The sequence below is a fragment of the Mesoplodon densirostris genome, chromosome 12 (assembly GCF_025265405.1).
Source record: "Mesoplodon densirostris isolate mMesDen1 chromosome 12, mMesDen1 primary haplotype, whole genome shotgun sequence".
Taxonomy (NCBI): Eukaryota; Metazoa; Chordata; class Mammalia; order Artiodactyla; family Ziphiidae; genus Mesoplodon; species Mesoplodon densirostris.
The window spans coordinates 16,156,105-16,178,462 of record NC_082672.1 but is presented as its reverse complement, the minus strand read 5'-3'; the positions used below and the strand labels follow the sequence as shown (position 1 = coordinate 16,178,462).

The window sequence follows — 22,358 nt, the reverse complement described above, 5'->3', positions numbered from 1 at the left end:
ATGTTTCTTCTGACTTCAGTCTTGGTAGCAGTTGTCTGCCTTTTGATGGTGTGGATCTTTAAAAATGCTGATGGAGGCACCCAGAGAAGGCAGGGGGAGCCTAGAGCCAGGGCCGAGGCTCGCCCCTGGGTGGATGAAGACTTGAAAGACAGCACTGACGTCCACCAGGTGGAAGAAGGTAAAGGCACTGGCCACGTTGCTTGGTTTCCAACTTCTGTATTTTTGTGATGAGGGCAAGTGGATGGTGGGGTTTATGGAGAGGAAGAAACATAGGCAGGTCAGTTTCATCATCAACCTCTGTCATGCAAACAAATCAGTGTGTGACAGAGACATCATTTCTCTCTGGTGGTCAGCTTGTCACCTGCTGGCACCAAGCTCCCTTTATTCCTGGGTCCTCAGTAAAAAGCTGTTGAGGGGGTGACATTTCCCCTGGCTCCAGTCCTCTGAGGCTGCTAAAATCTTTCTGAAGGGGCACATCACAGGCTGGGAGGGGCTGTGGGTTAAGTGGTCAGGTTTTTGTTTGTTTGTTTGTTTTTTGTGGTACGCGGGCCTCTCACTGTTGTGGCCTCTCCCGTTGCGGAGCACAGGCTCCGGACGCACAGGCTCAGCGGCCATGGCTCACGGGTACAGCCGCTCCGCGGCATGTGGGATCCTCCCGGACCAGGGCACGAACCCATGTCCCCTGCATCAGCAGGCGGACTCTCAACCACTGCGCCACCAGGGAAGCCCAAGTGGTCAGGTTTTGATCAAGAACTTTGGAATAAAAAAGGGGCATCTCCCTAGGGGCTCACTACCCTTCACTGCACCAGCCCTGTGGGTCACAGATAAGAGTGGCTGCTGTCCTCCAATCTGAGTGTCCAATTCAGTAGACAAGGCAATAAACAGGCAAACGATAGAGAGTAAAACAGAGACCAACTGGGTGGAACTGACTGTAAGGTGTTTTGAGAAGGCTTGGGGGTTTGGTGGGGCAACTAGAAAAAGGCTGAACCAGGTCTGGGGGGTTACTAGGATATGAATACAAACGTTAGGAGGCCAAGAGGAACAGAAGGAGCCTGAGTCTGGAACCCCAGGGAAAGATGTCAAGAAGATGGAAGGACTGTACTGACCAGGGGAGGGGTAAAAATGAAGTGGGGTGTTGAGGGCGGGCTGGGGCATGGTTGACCTGAGAAAGAAGAGGTGATGAAGGAGGCAGGCAGGAAGGGAGACGCTCTGGAGGAGCTTTGAGTAATCTGCGTTTGAGGTTTATCTGAGGTGGTTTTGTGGGATGGATTCGACTTGGAAGAGGCTCAGTGACTCTCAGCTGGGGTAGTAATGCCTCCACCCTCCCTCCCTCCAACAGAGGCCACCTGGAAGTGTGTGTGTGTGTGTGTGTGTGTGTTCTGAGTTGTCCTAACCTCGGGATTGGGGGGTGGGGTATAGAGTTGGCACTCAGTGCTGGGAGCCTGCAGTGCTGAATGTACTGCCCAGGAGGATCCAAATCCAGGCAGCCTCCTAGCAGGGCAGCCTCTTACTCTCCCCCACTAACCCCGAGTGCCAATTATGCCAGTTGAGAAGCACTTCCGTCGAATGAGCACGAGACCCACTGTGAAGCTGAGTAAGGATCTGTTCCAGTAATGATGGGCTGGGCCAGTGCAATGCAGAGGAAGGGGTGAATTAGAGGGACGGTCAAGGAAGAACAGTAGGGTCTAGTAATAAATTAGACATCAACAGAGGAAGAAGAGGGCATGATTTGGAGACTGGAGGAATCAGAATAACAACTGTCATAAATGGGTGAGGGAAAGGGGATCCGGTTTAGAGGGGAAGCTGTTGAATGCAGTGCAGGACGTGTTAGATTTGAGAGGATAGTGACCCATTGAAGCAGAAAGGCAGGGAGGTTTCTAGGTGAGGGATCCAGGCCACAGACACTGACTGGAGAGTCACCAGCATAGGGGTGATGCTTGGAACTTGGAAAACTAATGAATTCACTGGGGGGTATTGCTAGAGAGAAGGCTGAGGTTAGAACTTGGCGGGGGGCACCTTCAGATAAGAGGAACTGCCAGAAGGAATGGACTCAGAAAAGAAGGCGCGGGAAAGGAGCGCCAGGGTAGTAATAACAAGCCCTCACATAGCGCTTCCGGTATCCAATGTCACTTTCACATATGGTGAATCATTTAGTCTTCATAACAATACAGTGAGGCAGGCACTATGATCATATCCGTATTACAGATAAGGAAACTGAGGCTCAAATCGGCTAAGTCACCTGCCCAAGCAATCAGTGGTAGAGTCAGGACCCAGGCAGGCTGGCTCCAGAGTCCAGGCCTACAGGCAATTCGCTAGGCTGCTTTTCCAAAAGAATGACCCAGAAGAGAGGGGGCAGGAGATGGCCAGCAGGGTTAAACATTCCCTGAGAGATCAGAGGTAGTGTGTATCGAGGAAAGGCCACTGGATTTGAAGACCCAAGAGTTTGAGGGATACAGAGGGGCTGATAAGGCTGGCGGGGAACCAGGGACCTGGGGCTGGGCCTGAAGGCTGGAAACAGAGAGCAGAGCTGTATGGCCCCGTTCTGCTTCTCCACCTAATGATTCACTTTTAATCTTCTGCCTCTCCGCTCCCTCTTCCTCACACAGAGAAATGAATTGAACGCATAGTGGCTGCTCGGCAGCCATGAGCAAATCTTCCCTGAGTGCAGAGTTCACAGTCTCTTGTTGGGATTTCTGTTGTTTACATAAGTGGTACTTACTGAGGTCACACAGGCACACAGGTGGTAGGTAAGGACTAATGTTTAAACTCAGTCTCCTCTGCCACCCAAGTCCCTGCTCTTAACCATTGGGTGGGTGGACACAGTCGAAGAGAGGATGTATAATTGGAGGTATAATTGGAGAAGAAAAGGGATTCCATTACCAAGGAAACATGAGATGGTTTTGATAACAGCAAATAGATACCAGATTCAAACCATTTTGAAAATTAACAATCAGGGACAAAACAGTAAAATAAGTCTTGTGGGCCATTCTAGTGTGAGTTAAGGAATATATGGGTACCGATCTAGCCTCCGCCAGCTCTGATTCACAAAGAATTTCTATTCGACATTCATAGATCAAGGAATCAGCCTGTGTGGGGGGACTGGAGGCGGGGGGAAGGGTCGGGGGTACAGAGAAGACATGCGGATTAGAAGTCAGACACAGACTTCCTCTGGGGACCAGTCACACATGGCATCCTGTTAACGCATTTCAGTTCCCTGTTTACCTGTAGCAGAGGTCTGAGGAGGAGAAATGACTGGTATTTAATCTCAAAGTGGAAACCTCAGATTGTTTCCCTAAAATGAATGGGAAATACTGAACAAAAATTCTCTAGTCAGGGCCAGATTCATGAAAGCTCATGGAACTGGAAATAGGAGAAAAAGATAGAGGAAACACATCTTATTAAGATGTGTCCATTTTAGTTAGTGGGGATTTTCTTCACTCAGCTTCATTAGCCATCCAGAAGCTATTATTCTAACTGAAATTTTGATTGTCCCAGTGACCACTAAAAAAGCCTTTGTTAAAATTTTTATCTGGTGTGGGCAACACCTGAGAAGAAAAATGTTCCCTCGGACTTGGGAAAGGACAGATTTTTACATACCCATAGGCAGCTGTTTCGAACCTGTTCATTGGATCAATGACAACACATCTCAATAAAAGCTTAACAAGCCAACCAATCAGAGATGGATTGACTCCAGGACCAGCCCCTCTGAGGGCCAACCAGTCAACAACAGTCTCAGCCAAGTAACACTGTTCCTGCAGATGATATCAACCCTCTTACATGCCTGGAAGTCCACCAATGCCTGAACTCCATGCTTCCCAACCAAGTGGTGTGCAAGAGCTAGCCTATGGGGCTAGCGAGAGCCAACTGATAAATGTTCAGGAAATTTGTGGGCCATTTGTTCAATTGCCAATAGCTTGAGATCGGGCCATCATGAGAGTGTTTACTCTATGAAAATTGGCAAGTGCTATAAACCAGGGCTCTTTTTTCCCTCTTCTCAGAGAGCTGGTTTACCAGCACACCACTGACAAAAGCACTATGTAAGGGCAGCACGCATGACCAGCACAGTTTTCCTTTGCCTTAGGAGGCAAAAAATTCAGCTTCATCTTTGCATTTCATCATTCTTTGGCACACCTACGTGTGCATACTTCTGCATGGCTAATTTTAAAAGGCTGGTCTACCAGGGCTCCTGTAAGACATTATGGTTCTAGGACAAAGGACAGGTAAATTCAAATTCAGATGAGAGAAGATTAGGGAGAGGAAAGGACTTGAACGGAGATGTTGTTCTTAGGATCAAGTCTGGGTGGGTTCTGCTGGGGAGAGTGAAGCTCAGCACTGAACACTGGGGACACTGGGGACACCACGAGAGGTAAAGGGGCTCAGAAAACAAGTTCTGTCAACTTCACCTGGGATAGCGCTGCCCTCTTCAAGGCCTTTCCATCTGGACATCTGCAGACTCCCCAGCCCCCAACCACCCCTGCTGCTGCTAGTCAGGTAGTGAGTCTATATTGCAGTCAGGGAGTTGAATGGTCGAGAGGCCCATGTAGGAAGCAGGGCGATGACCGAGACAGTGGGAGGGAGGAGTTCCCTGAGCCAGTGTTGAGCCTTGAAGCTGCTCTCATTGCCACCTTCAGAATCTGTCTACTGTGAGAGCCGTGTCACCCTGAGCCTTATTAATACTGGTGCTCAAGCGTCCCCAAAAATTGCAGGGAGGGAACAAGGGTGACATGACACAAATTGGCCTTGTAGTTTCATAGCTGGAAAACATTTGGCCCATTTGCAAAGATTTTGAAGTAGAACTGCAAAAACACAAAAGCAATTCCCGTAGAGATGCAGCCAGAAAAATGCCTCTAAGTTAAACATTAAAGGATAGACGTGGCCTAGAATTACTTGGTCATTAAACCTAACTATGGAGCGATTTAGGATTCCTTGGCATTAAAGCAATGATAAAAGGCGTGTTGGTCTTGGTGTCAATAGCAAACCCCATGTGTGGCAGCATAGGACTTACATTAAAAGCAGACCACAGTAGCATGCATTTATTTTAGGATACGTGGGCTCCACAGCTTGAATGCATCCCCCAGAGTTGCTTGGCTGGTCAGGGGTGGAGGCGGGACAGCTGCGGAACAGAGGCTGCTCTCTTTCCTCAGGTGAGGGCTTATGCCTTGGGGGCAGTCAGGAGTTCAAAAGGAAGGAGAGAGCTGTGCCTTTTTTATCGGTACACTGCCCTGAGATCCCTTGGAGCTTCTTTCCCAGCTGGCTCAGCCTGTCCCCTTTCCCCAGGCCAAGTGTAGACTTTCTGCCCTGGGAGAGGCTCCAGGAAGAGCAGCACCCCTGTGCTCTGCTTGGATATAGCCCTTCTGGGCAATCCAGCCCAGTGGTGGTTGGGACCATTTGTCTGCTGTGCTCAGAGATAAGGCTGTGCTGATAAAGCTCAGGCAGCGGTCCCTTCATTCCGTTAAGAGTAGGAGCGCCTACCCTGGACTTTAGCTGCTGCAGAAACTGCCAAGTCATGCCCCTCCGCTGCCTTTATTTATTTATTTATTTTTACATCTTTATTGGAGTATAATTGCTTTACAATGGTGTGTTAGTTTCTGCTTTATAACAAAGTGAATTAGTTCCCATATCTCTTCATATGTTCCCATATCTCTTCCCTCTTACATCTCCCTCCCTCCCACCCTCCCTATCCCACCCCTCTAGATGGTCACAAAGCACCGAGCTCATCTCCCCGTGCTATGCGGCTGCTTCCCACTATCTATTTACCTTCCGTTTGGTAGTGAATATATGTCCATGCCACTCTCTCACTTTGTCCCAGCCTACCCTTCCCCCTCCCCATATCCTCAAGTCCATTCTCTAGTAGGTCTGTGTCTTTATTCCTGTCTTACCCCTAGGTTCTTCGTGGCTTTTTTTTTTAATTCCATATATATGTGTCAGCATACGGTCGGCTGCCTTTAGTTTACACAGATGCTGAAGGGACCCGAAGTTAAAGAGACCTTGCATGCGTTGGCTCATTTTCCACTTACTGACTGTGGAGGTTGCCGGACTTCATGACAAATGGTGTGGGAGTATCATTGGTGTTGAAGTCTTTGCTGACACATTTGATAAGGGTCGGGGTTGATACCAACGACATCTGGGCTCGGTTCAGAGTGGATTGCTAGGAAGCTGATAGCTGTTAGTTGCCACTCTCCCATCACACCCACTTCCTCAAGCCAGCAGGGACCTGCTGTGTGGCATGGGGAGCACGTGGATGGGAAGAGCTTTTGAAGGGGGGGTGGATACACGTGTGTGTGTGGCTGAGTCACTTTGCTGTGCACCTGGAACTAGCACAACATTGTTCATTGGCTATACTCCAAAAAAAAAAAAAAGTTAAAAAAAAATGTTTACAGTGTGGGTCCCCACTGCCCCGGCTAGTAAAGCATAAAAAACGAAGTTTCTCAGTACTAGCTGTGAGCTAACCGTGGTCCCTGTTGGTATTGTAGTTGGGTTCTCAGTCTCTTTGAAGTCCCCTTTTCATGAGCGTTCCCTCTTGCCTACTGGACATTTACTGCAGTCCTCCCTATCCTCAGGGAATACGTTCCAAGACCCCAAGTGGATGCCTGAAACCCTAAGTTTTTTCCTGTACATATGTACCTATGATAAACTTTAATTTAAATCAGACACAGTAAGAGAATATCCAAATTGCCAGCATCACTACTCATGTGCTTTGGGGTCATTATTAAGTAAAATCAGGGTTACTTGAACACAAGCAGTATCCTGACAGTCGATAACCGAGAGGCTACTACGTGACTAATTGGGTGGGTACGTGGACAAAGGTTTGATTCACGTGGGTGGGGGGATGGAGCAGGACAGGCATGAGATTTCATCATCTTACTCAGAATGGTGCACAATTTAAAACTTATGAATTGTTTATTTCTTGAATTTCCCGTTTCATATATTCAGAGCACAGCTGGACATGGGATACTGAAACCTGAGAAAGAAAAACCTCTGATAAGGGAGGATTACGGATTACTGTATTGGGGAAAAAACCACTGATTAAGGAGTTAAGAAACCTAGGCTATAGTTCTGGTTCCATGAAGGATTGCTGCGTGGTCAGGAGAAGTTAATTGTGCCCATTCATTCCCATTTCTACTTTTGTCCCACCTTCCCCAGATGGTTCCTCTCTCATCCTCTTATCTCATTAAGAAAGCGTCAAGTGTCTTTTCTTTTTTTTTTTTCCAGATGTTCTTATATCAATATAACAGTTGTAGTCAGTTGATCTACCCTTGTGGGTGTTTTTGTAATTCGTTTCTATGAACTTCTCATTAAAAAAAAAAAAAAAAACCCACAAAAAAACCCTTAATTGTGAAATGTAATATGCTTACTAGAAAAGTATATAAAAGATAGATGAATGGCTTAACAAATAATTTTAAAGCAAAAATCTATATAGTTATCACTTAGATCAAGAAATATAAATTTCCAGTACGCCATAAACCCCTGTATGTTCCTTTCCAGTAACAACCTCTTCCATACCCTATAGAAGTAACTACTATTTTGAATTTTATGGGAATTACTTCTTTGCTGGTCATTCTATTGGAAAATTACACATAAATTTTTTTTGAGGTCTAGGATACTGTTACTTATTCCAGGGAATATTCACATTTTCACCTACCAGAAAAGCAACATTCTAACACTCTGGGGCAACTTTAATCTGAGGTCAAGGCTTACGGTGCCCTGGATCACTCACAGGATATTACCTTAGGCTCTAAGGCACCAGGGCTGGATTACTTACATTTTACTCTTACTATTGTAACATAAATCTTCAGGCCCTGGATGGCCCTGGGGGTTTGACTTTGGTCAGCATCCTTTTATCTCAGCTCAGCCTCATGGCGGTTTCTAGGTAATTGGAAAATATTCTCTGGACATTTGAGTGCTGATCTACCTCTGTGGATACTAACCTTCACCCAGATTTTGACTGTGATGTTCTACAGTCACAGATTAGCTCTTCAGTACTTAGAAGAAAATGTTCTAAATGTACTTTACTAAGGATTTTAGCTTTCTTTACTTTGGAGGTTTGGTGTAAATTATGTAAATTACCATTACTGGAAGTGAAAATCCTTTAGTAAATGTCACAAGAATCAGAATCATAACCAAAACATCAGTTAATCTATGGCATCAAAGTGGATTTGTATCTACTCAAAGAAGGAAGTAACAACTAATTATTTCCTATCACACAGTTGAAGGCATGGGATATACATTATATCAGGCAAATATTCATTGGCTTTTGGGTGGTTGTGAATGATGAAGATATATGATAGCATATATTCAGTTTTCTAAAGACACAGTTTAGGTAGTACAATAATAATTCAGGTAAGGCATACACATGCACACAAATAAACCTTAATGGTTTAAAACAATCTAAATTTGTTACTTTAATGAAAGTAAGTGCTGGGCATTTTCAGCAATTTTATCATCGTGGACTCTGATTATCTGTTCTTATCTAAGTAGGAGTTGCCTCCTACTGGTGATATGGCTTCTCTGCACCTGTCCCCATCAGGCTGAAAAATATGAGAGCAGATTTAGGAAAGTCTTCAGCCTTTGTGTAAAACAACCATCTACTCATTAGATTCCACTGATATTTTCAGTGTCTATTTCTTGGGCAGACTTCTTGGTGAAACCCTATTTATGTGATTAAAATTCCCTGAGAAGTCCAACTCACATCAACTCATTCTGGTTTGATGTACCAAGGTCCACTTTCTGTAGTAGCCTCTTTTTGGTATCTTTTGCCTCTTAGATTCTAGGAGTTGATGAAGTCCAACAACAACCAGAAATCCAAGACTAATTCAAGATAAGCAAGGAGTATATAAATAAACAAACAAATAAATAAATATACTCCATTCAAAGCATTCCTATTTTTAACACTTTTTAACTTTTTGAATACAGCATCTTAGAATGTCTTTCAGTTGAAATCTTTGTAGTTCACATTTAAATCTTTGTAGTTCAGATCAAAAGTATTGTCTACTCATGGGTGTGAAAGGAATGAAGAAACACACATATTCAGAGGTAGAGCTTCAGCTTCACCTATTGAATCCTTCATTGCATCTTCATCTTCTGTAAGATCTGAGCTACAGATAATGGGTTTCCACAGCTCTCTGAACAGGAAGGAAATGGGGGAAACCAGAAGTGGCAGAAGCAGGCAGGTGTAAAGATAAATTTGCTGTAGATAAATTGAACAGATTTTTTTCTTATGGTTAATATTTTTGTATCTTGTTTAAGAAATCCTTCTTCTCTACAGGGTCATGAATATAGTCTCCTATATTCTTTTCTAAAAGCTTCAAAAATTAGTCTTTCATAATTAGAACTGTGGTGAGAACAGGCAATATTCATTAATTTTCAATATCTGATGGAAGAGTTTCAATGTTTCACCACTAACTATGTTGTTGGTTCTGGGTTGTTTTGGTGTTTTTCCCCATAGTTAGACTTTATCAGGTTAAGAAAGTTCCTTTCTACCCCAATTTACTAAGAGATGAATGCCAAATTTTATCAGACACCTTTTCTGCATTACAGTGATTATTAGCTTGTGAATGTAACAAACAACATTGCTTTTCTAATGTTAAGTTAACCTTGCATTCCTGGGGTAATCCCAACTTGGCCGAAGTGTATTGTTTTTTTAATATATTGTTGAATTCTGTTTACTAATATTTTGGTTAGGATTTTCTGCATCTATATTTATGAGAAAGTTGAGCCTGTAGCTTTTCTTTCTTTTAATGTCCTAGTCAGGCTAGGTAGCAAGTGTGTGCTAGTCTTACAGAATGAGTTGGTGGTGGATGTTTCCTCTATTTCTATTCTTGGGAAGGGTTGGAGAAAATTTAGCAATAATTGTTCTGTGAGTGTTTGGTAGAACTCCCTCATGAAGCCATCCGGGCCTCTTCCTAAGGGAATCTTTTTTTTTCCTCTGGCTGATTTTAAGATTTTATATTTGATTATAAAAGGTGTGGGCTTCTTTTCTGTTATATTGCTTGGGATTTACTGGGCCTCTTGAATCTGTAGATCTGGCATTTTTCATCAGGTTTTCATATCAGATATTCTCTTTCAAATATGGTCTCTGCCACATCCTCTTTCCCATCTCCTGCTGTCACTATCATCACGTATATTAGAACATTCTCGCTCTGCTTTATTTTTTCTTGATTGTTCTTTTATGTTTTTGATCTTTTGGTCTTTCCTTGCTCTATTCTAGATATTTTCTTCTGAGTTGTCTTCAGTTCATTAATTCTTTCTTTAGGTATGTCTAACCTGCTATTAAACCCACCCACCAAGTTCTTAATTCTATTATTTTATTTTTCAGTTCTAAAAGTTCTATTTTAAAATACTTTCTATGTCACTTTTCATCTTTTCCTGTACCCTACAGATTTATATACGTTTGTCTTTTTTTCCCCTCTAAACCTACTAATAATAGTTGTTTTATCTTTTGAGTCTGATAATTCCAGTATTTGGAGAATTTGGTGTCTGACTCTATTTTTAAAAACCTATTCTGCTGTTTCTTGCTCAAGATATTTTTTTTGTATGTCTGGTTGTCTTTTGTGTGTTGCTGATAATTGTTCTTAAAATTATTTATATGTTGGCATTTGCTTCTGCTGGATAATGGGGGTATTTTCAGGCAGGACCACACTATTCCAAGTTCAAGTTTGAGGCAGGACCCATCAAAATGTTATAAACTCTTGGGGGCTGATTTATTTATTTATGGCTGTGCCATGCAGCATGAGTGATCTTAGTTCCCTGACCAGGGATGGAACCCATGTCCCCTGCAATGTAATTGCAGTCTTAACCACTGGACCACCAGGAAAGTCCCTGATTTATTTATGATTCTTAGTTTTTCTAAGGATGTAGTCTTGGGGTCCCAGCTTGTTAGACTTCCCATCGTATATGGGCCTGGGCTTTGATTTCTGTCCCTCTTGATCCCTGAAAATATAAAAATAAAAATTCAAATATATTGGGATTGGCAGATGTTATCAGGGCAAATGCAGCTTCTGTGCTTATTTACCTCAGCAGGATCATATTTCCCCTTCACTTTTGGCCCAGGAATTTCTTACTATGCTGTCAGTAACTCAATGATTTTAAAACGGCTTTATAAAAAATTATTTATTTCAAGATCTTAGTGGTTTTCAGGGGACTTCCCTGGTGGTCCAGTGGTTAAGACTCCATGTTTCCACTGCAGGGGGCATGAGTTCGGGGAACTAAGATCTGGCCAAAAAAAAAAAAAAAAAAAAGAAGAAGAAGAAGATCTTAGTGGTTTTCAGCCAACGGAGATTGTTTCAAATAAGTTAGTTCACCGTTAACAGAAATTTACATTTTTCATCTTTATGTACGTAAAAGTTTTCTTTTTCTTGATTTATAACCAGTCTGGGCTTTGAAGGACAGTCAAGATCAGAGTCTAGGGCTTCCCTGGTGGCGCAGTGGTTGAGAGTCCGCCTGCCGATGCAGGGGACACAGGTTCGTGCCCCGATCCCGGAAGATCCCACATGCCGCGGAGCGGCTGGGCCCGCGAGCCATGGCCGCGGAGCCTGTGTGTCCGGAGCCTGTGCTCCGCAACGGGAGAGGCCACAGCAGTGAGAGGCCTGCGTACAGCAAAAAAAATAAATAAATAAATAAAAATTAAAAAAAGATCAGAGTCTAAGGATTCTGTAGACCTATTTTTCTCATTTTTTCTTGATGTTTTTGAGCTCATAACCTTACAGATATTTTGAGAACTTTATTTCCTTCTCCCCAGTGACCACCTTTTGACTATAAGGGAGTAAAAATAATTTTCTCTGGCTGAGAACACCGCTCCCCCATCATAAAAACAGATTAACAAGAGAAAAACAAACAGAAGTTTGATAACATGTATATCTCTTGTGTACATGGGAGAGACCCAGGAAAACTGAGTAACTCCCCCAAACAGCCTTAGCCATCACCTTAATCCATCTTCGGATAAAGACAGAAGAAAGGCGTTGGGGGCTGGGGAGAGCCAGTTAGGGGAGGTTGTCAGGAAAAGCAGAGCAAACGAGGGTAAGATTGTTACAGAGAAATAAGTCCACACCTTCTCTGTTGACAAGAGTTTCTTGTGATTTAGAATCATCCTCTCTTCCTGGTACAGAGGGGGAAACACTTCCAAATAGAGATTTCCTTTATAAATGTAAATGTCTCTTACAAAAGGGTGACTTCTACTCGGGTTCTCAGAACTTCTCCTATGTCTGCGTTTCCTAAAAATAGTCAACTCAAAAAATTCTTATGGTAAAGAGACATATTTTGGGGGAGGGGCATATAGCACTCCCCTTCAGGACCAAGAGAGATCCTCTAATTTGCTGTCTTCCTTGTTCTTACTGGCAGACGCTGACGAATGGCAAGTGTCGGAGAAAGAGGTGGAACACATCCCATTCTCCTACGCCCGGTATCCTGAGAAGGAAATGCTTAAGAGATCCCAGGAATTTTATGAACTTCTCAATAAGAGACGGTCTGTTAGATTCATAAGTAATGAGCAAGTCCCAGTGGAAGTGATTGATAATGTCATCAAAGCAGCAGGTCTGTAAGTGCACAGTGGGTCTTTGAGAACATCCGCTACAAGTGACAATAGTGGAGCAATGTTGAAGTTCAAACACAGTAATAAAGCCTGGAATGATACGTTTACCTGTAAAGTCTTACCCAGGTGTTGACTGACTGCCAGGCACAAGATGATTTCCACTTTCTACAAACATTTTTTTTTTTTTTTTTTTTTTTTTGCGGTACGCGGGCCTCTCACTGTTGTGGCCTCTCCCGTTGCAGAGCACAGGCTCCGGACGCGCAGGCTCAGCGGCCATGGCTCACGGGCCCAGCCGCTCCGCGGCATGTGGGATCTTCCCGGACCGGGGCACAAACCCGCGTCCCCTGCATCGGCAGGCGGACTCCCAACCACTGCGCCACTGGGGAAGCCCTCTACAAACTTTGAACTATTACAGACTCCTCGGGAGCAGATGTGATAACAGTTCAAAACTTCCGAAATTATTCAACATTATAAAATGTTTGAAGAATGAAAATTTCTGAACACATTATTATACATCAGAAAAGAAGCATCCTTACTTTCACCTCCCCTTAAAACACACACACACACACACACACACACTCACTTACTCACATTTATACATTTCTCTTTTGGGACCCGAATTTCTTATATTACACACCATGATGCTCTAGTACTGTATTCTAATGAACTAGCAAAGTTTATTCATGTGAATTCGCAAAGTAAATCAAAGCAAGGCAAACATTTTCCCCCCTTTTGCTTTTTATTTATTTATTTATTTGTCTGCTTCGGGTCTCAGTTGCGGCTCGCGGGATCTTCATTGCTGCGTGCAAGATATTTTGTTGCCGCAAGCAGGCTCAGTTGTGGCACCGGGACTCAGTAGTTGTGGCCCGCGGGTTTAGTTGCCCCACAGCATATGGGATCTTAGTTCCCTGACCAGGGATCAAACCCACGTCCCCTGCATTGGAAGGCAGATTCTTAACCACTGGACCATCAGGGAAGTCCCCCAAATGCATTTTCAATGTAAATTAATATCTATTCCCAGAGGAATAGATGAGAATTATAGAAAAAGGGAGAGGAGATATGAGAAAGCCCCCTATTTGGGAGTCTCCTCTGATTGGATTCTTATTCCTATATAAATCATATTTAAGTTCATTTGCAGAAATTATTGCATGACTCTTATAAACCCATTGCCCAAATTAAAAGGAAGTAAGAATAAAACAGTTCATTTCAGTTAAGAACACAAATACACTAGATTGGTGAGTCCTTTATCTAACTAATAGAAGTTACTAAATTTCTTCTGTGTATAGATCTGTATCTAAATATGTGGGTGTGTGCATATGACATTCAGAGAGGTCTGGCATAATTGAAAACATTAAGGGGCAATTTATTTCTTGTGTTTGGTGACACCAGTATTTAGTGAACAGACGACGTGTACAAAGTGAACTGGAATCCCTCTGTTCAGAAATTAGGGCTTTATGTTTAGATTTGACTTGCCTTTCACAGTTCACTCATGCCCTCTCTACCACGGGGACTGGTGGATGGCAAACTCATCAAGGCTGGCAGGCCTGAGACCCCTCCTGTAGAGTTTATGCCATTGAACTACTCACTAGGAAGAAAGGAATACTTGCTTCTGAAATATACCACCAGTTGTCACCATGGTCTACTTCTAGAAACAGCCATTTCTAAGATAGAGGGGTGACACCCAGATCAGAAGCTGGGCCAGGCCATGGCTGGAATCTTTTTTTTTTTTTTTAATATTTATTTATTTATTTATTTAGGCTGTGCCAGGTCTTAGTTGTGGCATGTGGGATCTTTAGTTGTGGCATGCGACCTCTTAGTTGCAGCATGCATGTCGGATCTAGTTCCCCTACTAGGGATTGAACCCAGGCCCCATGCATTGGCAGCACAGGGTCTTACCCACGAGACCACCAGGGAAGTGCTGCTGGCTGGAATCTTAAAGGGAACTTAAGCTCCTTGGGTCCCGTGATGCACTATGAAGCTTTGTCCGAGATACTGGGACTGATCCAAGGGTGGGCTGAGGTTTCCCAAAACCTGTGAGAGCTGGAAGACACTCTGCTGTGTGTCTGAGTGCCCAGGGCCAAGAGTTCTCATGTGTTCACAACAGGGCCACAAACCCCACAGTGCCACACTCAGAACTTTGCTATAGGCACTAAACAATTTATAGTTCAACTGCCTTTTGGAGATGCTTTGAAACCATTTGCCATTTAAATTTTGCCATTTCCATTAAACTTCATGACTTGATCATTTTTCAAGAATATCAAAACAAACAGAATTTTGGAGGATTTTGGCTATCAGAGCTTCCCATCTGTGTTCCCTTATTGGTCACAGAGTAGTTCCTAGGGATGTTTTCTCTCACATGATTAGAGAAGCAGTGATAAATTCCGAAAACCTAGGAACTGCTGGCTTTGATCTCAGTTAGTTGGTTTGGAGACCCTGACAGAGATGCTGAACAAAACGGGCCTGGCAGCAACATCCCAGAGGCGACTGCCAGGCATTTTGTGTGTCAGGTGATCTAACTTCATTTTGAGCAAATTTGAGTTACATTTCTTCTTAATGAACAGACTCAGATTTTTCTTGCAGTTTTAATTTCTGATTTTAATTTAATGGGTGATAGGAACAGCCCCAAGTGGGGCCCACACAGAGCCCTGGACCTTTGTGGTTGTGAAGGACCCAGACGTGAAGCATAAGATTCGAGAGATCGTTGAGGAGGAAGAGGAAATAAACTACTTGAAGAGGATGGGACCTCGATGGGTTTCAGACCTGAAGAAACTGAGGTACGAAAGTGGGTAGAATTAGGCATGTTTGGTTTGGCCTCCTAAAATGAAATAACTATGACTTCAGTTTTCTGGTTTTGTTTTAGGTGTTAAAAAGTCTCATTTTACCTGTGGAAGAAATAATGGAAATTAAATCGGGCCTCACCGCTAAATTGCCTTGAGCACACGTATTGCGCAGGGGTGAGGGATGCCGACTGGAATCCCATCTGGGTTCACATCTTAACTCTGGGTTTCCAGTTGCAAGACCTTAGGCATTTGCTTACTCCCTCTAAGTGCACTAGTCTGGTTTCTCCAGAGAAACAGAATCAATGGAGAGAGAGAGAGACAGAGAGAGAGAGAGACAGAGAGAGATAAACATAGAGAGAAAGAGATTTATTATAAGTAATGGGCTCAAGTCTTTATGGAGGCTGAGACGTCCCAAGACCCAGCAGAGTCAGACCCAGCAGAGTTGATGGAATAGTTCCAGTCTGAGTCCAAAGGCCTAGGAACCAGGAAAACCAATGTGTAAGTTGCAGTCCAAGTCTGAGTCCAAAGGCAGGAGAAGACTGATGTCCCAGCTTAAAGACAGTCAGGCAGATGGAGAAAATTCTCCCTTATTCCACCTGTTTTGTTCTATTCAGGGCTTCAGCGGTTTAGATGATGCCCACCTACGTTGAGGAGGGCAATTTGCTTCACTCAGTCTGCCAATTCACGTGTTAATCTCATCCAGAAACATCCTCACAGACACACCCAGAATAATGTTTAACCAGCTATCTGGGTGCCTTGTGGCCCAGTCAAGTTGACACATAAAACCAAACATCACACTTCTGTTTTCTCACTCAAAACGATAATGTTAAAAACTTGGTATCAGGATTAAATAAGATAGAGGCTAAGAGTAAGGCCTTAGAAGCTAGAGTGCTTGGGTTCAAATATGAGGTCTACCACTTATTAACCTATCTGTGCCTCAGTTTCCTCATCCGTAAAATGGGAATAAGTCTAGTATCTACTTCATTATGAAAATTAGATGAATTTGGAAGCACTTAGAACAGTGATGGCATATAGTAAGGGCCATATGAATCTGGTAAATAAATAGGCTATGACCCAAATAATTATTAGTAAATTGTGAAATACTTCTCAGGATCTTGAGTGAAGTAAATTACATTTTCCTATCAATAGTCTTGTACATGATCTCACTCAGCAGGCTTTCATCTTAGTACATGTTTAGTAAAAGTCCAAATTTAGTAGAGGTAGAATATTCATTAGGCATTAGTAACTTTGCAGGCTTCCTTATCTCCAGGGAAGAAGCAGATTGGAATTCAGTGTAACTGGCTTTACCGTGAAACTTCAGCGTATTCAGGTAGAGACACGTGCAAGGTTTCATTTTTTTTTCTGGAAACTACAACTAACTATGATTGTTAATCCCACTTTTCCCATCGAGGACCAGTCACCCTACACAATATCTAGGATGGATTCCATAATTTCTCAGTCATTTTTGTAGTTAAAACAGTCACTTTCAGTTTTTTCAGGCTCAGCCTTGTCATTTTAAAACACTGGTCAGGGCCTCCCTGGTGGCGCAAGTGGTTGAGAGTCCGCCTGCCGATGCAGGGGATACGGGTTCGTGCCCCGGTCTGGGAGGATCCCATATGCCGCGGAGCGGCTGGGCCCGTGAGCCATGGCCGCTGAGCCTGCGCGTCCGGAGCCTGCGCGTCCGGAGCCTGTGCTCCGCAACGGGGGAGGCCACAACAGTGAGAGGCCCGCATACTGCAAAAAAAAATAAAAATAATAAAAAAAATAATAATAAAACACTGGTCACAGGGTCCTCTTTACAAATACTGCCCTCCCCACAGAGGCATCTCCTTTCCCTTCTAACCCCTGCTCAGGCTGAGCATGTGGAGGGATGGGGCACAGACCTCTCAGAAGGCCCTGAGGGGAAGCCAGCTCGAGTTCTTGGCACGTAGAATGTAGAGGTGCTCATGCCTCTGGCTCTCAACTCTGGGCCTTTAGCGGCCAGTTCCAGCACCAGCCATCCAATACCCACTGTGACACAAGCCTAAGAAAAGGCAGTGGGATCTCCGTCTTGTGGGGTAACGTGGGACTTCTTCTCCGGTAGCCAGGGCTGGGTGGTGAGAAGGATGGCCTCTTAGTCCTACTCCTGTCTCATTTATTTGCCCCAAAGGACAATTTTTTTCCTGAGATATTTAAACCCTATTGAAATTGATGTCAATTGGCATTGTAACTTATGGCTGTGTTGCGGAATAAGTGCAGGATGTTAATAATGAATATATAAATCTCATTGCATATTCATGAGAAAAAATGGATGGGTAAAGTCGAGTCTCTCTTCTTAGAGAGATGCTGTGCTCTGTGTGTGCAGCACCTGCAAAACGCTGACAGCCCTGTCACTCCCCAAAGAAGGCAGCATCAGTTGGTCTCTTGTCTCTATGCTCAAAGCACCTAATACACACCTTCCGGCATTTACAATAGCCATTACCACACAGTTATTTAATTATTGGCCTACTTTTCTTCTCATTTTATAGGCCATACTTTAGAAATCTTTGTGGTATACCAAGATACTCTTGAGAATCCAGTTAACAGTATAGACTTTCTCTGCAGACAATATGCGTGCACACACACACACACACACAGACATGTACATACGTATATATATATAGTGTCTCTAGGGTCCAGGGACCTCCAGTTTAAAAAAGTCTTATATTGTAGCACCTAGCACAGTGCTGATGCATAGTAGGTAATTAAATAACTGTTTGTTAAATTGCATCACAAATGAACATATGTCCTGATAGCCAGTTTGAGTCAACTCTGAAACTCACAGCTGTCATTAAAGGCTTGATGTACAATCTGGTCCAACCTACCCATCAAGCCTTCTTCTCCTGCTGCTGGTGTGAGACCCTCCAGCCCAGGTGGAAGGTGCTAATTGTCCTTTCTTAACAGGCCTCGGCACGTTGCTATCTTTTTATTAGCTCTAATATGATGTCATGATACATTCTTGTAAAATTGAACAAACCCAAAATACTAGCAACCAATGTATGCCTAGGCAAAATAAGTACAAAGATTAGTAAAAATTACTAACCTGCCTCTGACTTAGTAAATTGCTTATTCTTCACCTCATATTTAACAATTGTTTTGAACTATTCACTGTAAAATAATACATAGTAATAATAATAATATTAGCTAACACATACATGGTACTATGTACTAGGTACTATTCTAAGCACTTGATCTATTGGACTGATCTTACTGTCACAATAACCGTTTGAGGTGAGTGTACAATAGTACATTTTACATTTGAGGACACTGAGCTGTGAGAAGGTGAGTGGTTGCCCAACGTGGCAAAGCTAGTTGACTCCAGATTTTTTTTGTAAACTATTAACATTCTCCTGCTTTGTAAAGAGAAAAAGAACTGATACTAGTCAAATGTGAATAAACTGGTTGAAGTATGGTAAAGTAGCTTTGAGAATGTAATGTATAGAAACTAGCAGCGTACAAGGAACTGTAGAAAATACACACGTGGGTTTAATGTGTTTTAAAACAAGGAAGCATAACTAGGCTAAGAATGAAATGAGTGGTGACTATCTCTTGCTTATTGATGACATAATTTACCCTAAGGAAAAATTCCAATATATAGCATTGCATGAGTATCTTTCCTTTGAATATCTGTGCTAGAGTGAAGCTTTTGCCAAGATGTATGGGCAGGGTAATGAAACAGAGAAAGATATGCTCTTATCTGGAAAATAAAAATGGAAACTTAACATTTATACCTCCTGTGAGTTATCTCCCACTCCCACAAAGTTTCCTTCCTTTTCTCCATAACTAGGCTAAGAACGTTACCATCTGCCTACCTGAAATTTCGGTTCAGGCTCACCGTCACCTTCTTCTTCTCCCTTGTGCACTCCTGTGCCAGATCTCTCAGCTCCTGCCTCTACAACTCCCCAAGTTCTCCTGGGCCATTGCCATTGTCTCCTATCTGGTCCTGTTTGAGCTGGTCCGTTGCCCACACCAATCCGTCTCTTTCTGAAACAGATCCTATTGTGTGATGCTTCTGCTCAGAAGCTTGTGATAACTTTCCATCACCCGCTGAACAAAGTCCAGGACCCTGCAAAATCTGTATGAAAACTGCCAGCCTCCCAACCCGTGCCGCACCACGCACACCATCCTCCAGCCTACCAGGCTTCTGAAATTCCCTGTCCGGCCAAGCATTCTCCTTCTGACTCTGCCCTTTTCTCATCTCTTCCCTGGGCTGTCCTTCCCAATGCCCCTTCTCTAGCTGTTCTTCAGTGTCCCGCCTCAAGAGAAACTTTGGAAATATTCTGACAATCTTATTCAAAACTAACATTTTATTTTTGGGCTCCTAAGGCCCTTGTCTTATATTTCTTTAATAACACTTACCAGGTTTTAGTTTGCTAAATTTGGCTTACTGCCCTCTGAGTTATAGGATCTATCTTTCTATCTTTCAGCATTTCACGTGTCTTGCTATATTAGGCCCTTATTAATACCTGTTTACTGACTTTGGATAGAAAAAGGTAAACATGACGTGAACAAAAATCCTACTCTTTTCCAATTTAAACATAAAAGACAAGTAAATGTTTCTATTTTTAACGTATATAAGGTGGTAAACAGGGAACAAAAAAAACATTAAGAGAAAATATTCTTCTGAATATCTTTTTTTCCCCCTTTAGGACCAACTGGATTAAGGAGTACTTGGACACAGCACCTGTTTTGATTCTCATTTTCAAACAAGTACACGGTTTTGCTGCAAATGGCAAGAAAAAGATCCACTACTACAATGAGATCAGTGTTTCCATCGCTTGTGGCATCCTCCTAGCTGCCCTGCAGGTATGTCACCCTCCCACTGGGCCCAAGAGAGAGACTTAATACTTGGGGGCCAACTGTGGTTTTATTTGCAAATTTCAGCTGAGTTTCTAGTTCAGGGACAGGAATTCCTCAGTAAGGGAACTCTGATGTAAAAACTGCCTCTGGAAACCTGGATTGGTGAGGATGATGTTTCAAACAAGCTGGCATCCTTCCTGGAAATTTACTTATATCATTATTTAAGCGTCAAAAAACGGTCGCTGTGTTTGCCTTCACCTGTAATGACATGAAGCTTTAAGGGCTTTAGTAAATACACACGAAGAGCTTCAGAGCCTGAAAGTTCCAGGGCCTGGCTTCTCAGCTGTTTCCTGTTGTCTGAGCCAGTGGGATGATTCAATAGCTATAAGGGGAACTCTACCATAGAGCTCCTGTCCTCAGAAGTTGAGTTTACATCGTATTGCATTAGAAAGATGTCCATGTGCTTAAAAAAATTCCATCTGCATAGTAGCTACAGCCATGCTAAGCGTGAAACAGAGCAGGACTGAGGTCTGCCTTTCACATGATTCAAGTCATTCGCTCAACAGATATTTTCTGAGCTCCTTCTATGTGGCAGATCCCAGGAGTCACCAGGAATAGTCACCTCGTGAACTGTACGTTCTGGTGGGGACTGCGGTCCTGGGAGAGGGTGGAGAGTGACAGTAAACACGTGAAATAAATAAAACAAACAGGATTATAAGAGTGAATGAGCCTACTTTCAAGGGACAGTAGAGTCCAAAAAACTATGTGCTTCCTCGTTATCTCAAAGAAAAATGTGTTTGCTGAAAACTTGTAAAATAGTCATTGTGACATAAAAGAGGAATGTGTTTTTAGATGACGTGAAAAACTGTTGTAGAGGAGCTGGCATCCTATTTACCTCCCGACTCTGTAACAGATGAAGGAATTGCTGTGCTACGTCAGACCGCAGGGCACCATCCCCGTCCTAGATAGGGTTCCCTTCACCTGTGGCTTCTGTGCATTCCAATCAGCAACTTCTCCCACTTTACTGTGGAGTTTGCTGCCCTCTAGCTTTCTGTAAGGCATAAGTCTGAGTGTAGGTCTTGATTTGTGACGGAGGAAGGAATCTTCTGGAAGCCCTTGTCTGGGCAGATTGCACACAGACTGGAGGCATGCTCGACTCCCAAAGGCAGTTCCAGAACCTCCTTCTGGTCCAGGCTTAGCGATGAGCATCTGACGGGAAAAGCAGGGGGGATAGAGAGGGCCAACTGGGAAAGTGTCTTGAAGCTCCACGTGATTTTTATTGGATGTTTATTATTCGAGCGGGCTGGGAAGAGGTTGGTGGAGTATTTCCTCTACCTCTTACATACCCCTTGGCCACTAGATCCTTCATCACTGGACATAGGTATCTTCAGCTGGGGATGATGCTCCGCTTCCATGGTTGGTTATATAACCACAGGAACTGCCTTTTGTTTTTCCTTTCCTTTGGTGTAGTTGGATTCCCCAAATTTCTTTCCATGAAATAACCATTCCCATTTCTTAAGCGTCAGTGAAATATGACTGGTATTTTCTTCTCTGAGAAGCTTCCCACTGTTTGGTTAAGAAAAGGTGAGGTCTGGGGAGGTCGAGGAGGGCAGGTAAGATTCAAGACACCATGGCCCAAACTGGTCGTCTCTTTGCCGCCCAACTTCAGGGAAATGACAGGACAAGCAAATCTTATAGGGACTAGAACATGCCCAGGCTAGAAGCAGAGCTGGGATTTTGCCTTCTGACTTTAAAACGTTTTCTTTTCCTCTCCTGTTATAGAACGCGGGACTGGTGACTGTCACGACCACTCCTCTCAACTGTGGCCCCCGTCTGAGGGTGCTCCTGAGCCGCCCTGCAAATGAAAAGCTGCTGATACTGCTCCCTGTGGGGTACCCCAGCAAAGAGGCCACGGTGCCTGACCTCGCACGGAAACCTCTGGATCAGATCATGGTGACTGTGTAGGCAGGACACAGGCAGGGACATGCTGGAAGGTGATGCTCCCCACTCCTTTCTCCTGTTCCTTTTGGGAGTACAGGCTGCTCTCTCCCTGGGTGTCCCATCTCCCTGGCACTCCACTCCACAGGGCTGGCCTCTCTGTGTGGGAAGAAACCTTTGCATTTTCTACAGCACTTTGAGTCTGAGAAGCCTTGCTTCTGATAGTGTGATTAGCTGAACCATACAGAGTAAGAGATGAATAGGTATGTTCTCTTCCATTTCTTATCCACTTTGGA

At 43.6% G+C, this 22,358-nt stretch overlaps 1 protein-coding gene across 1 annotated transcript; it reads left to right on the top strand.

The window, feature by feature from the left end:
- IYD (iodotyrosine deiodinase) lies at window positions 1–22,089 on the top strand. Its single transcript, XM_060115182.1, has 5 exons — window positions 1–178; window positions 12,337–12,528; window positions 15,141–15,300; window positions 19,974–20,130; window positions 21,907–22,089. The coding sequence occupies exons 1-5, from the start codon at window positions 1–3 to the stop codon at window positions 22,087–22,089; spliced, it is 870 nt and encodes a 289-aa protein (XP_059971165.1).
- The last annotated feature ends 269 nt before the right edge of the window (window positions 22,090–22,358 follow it).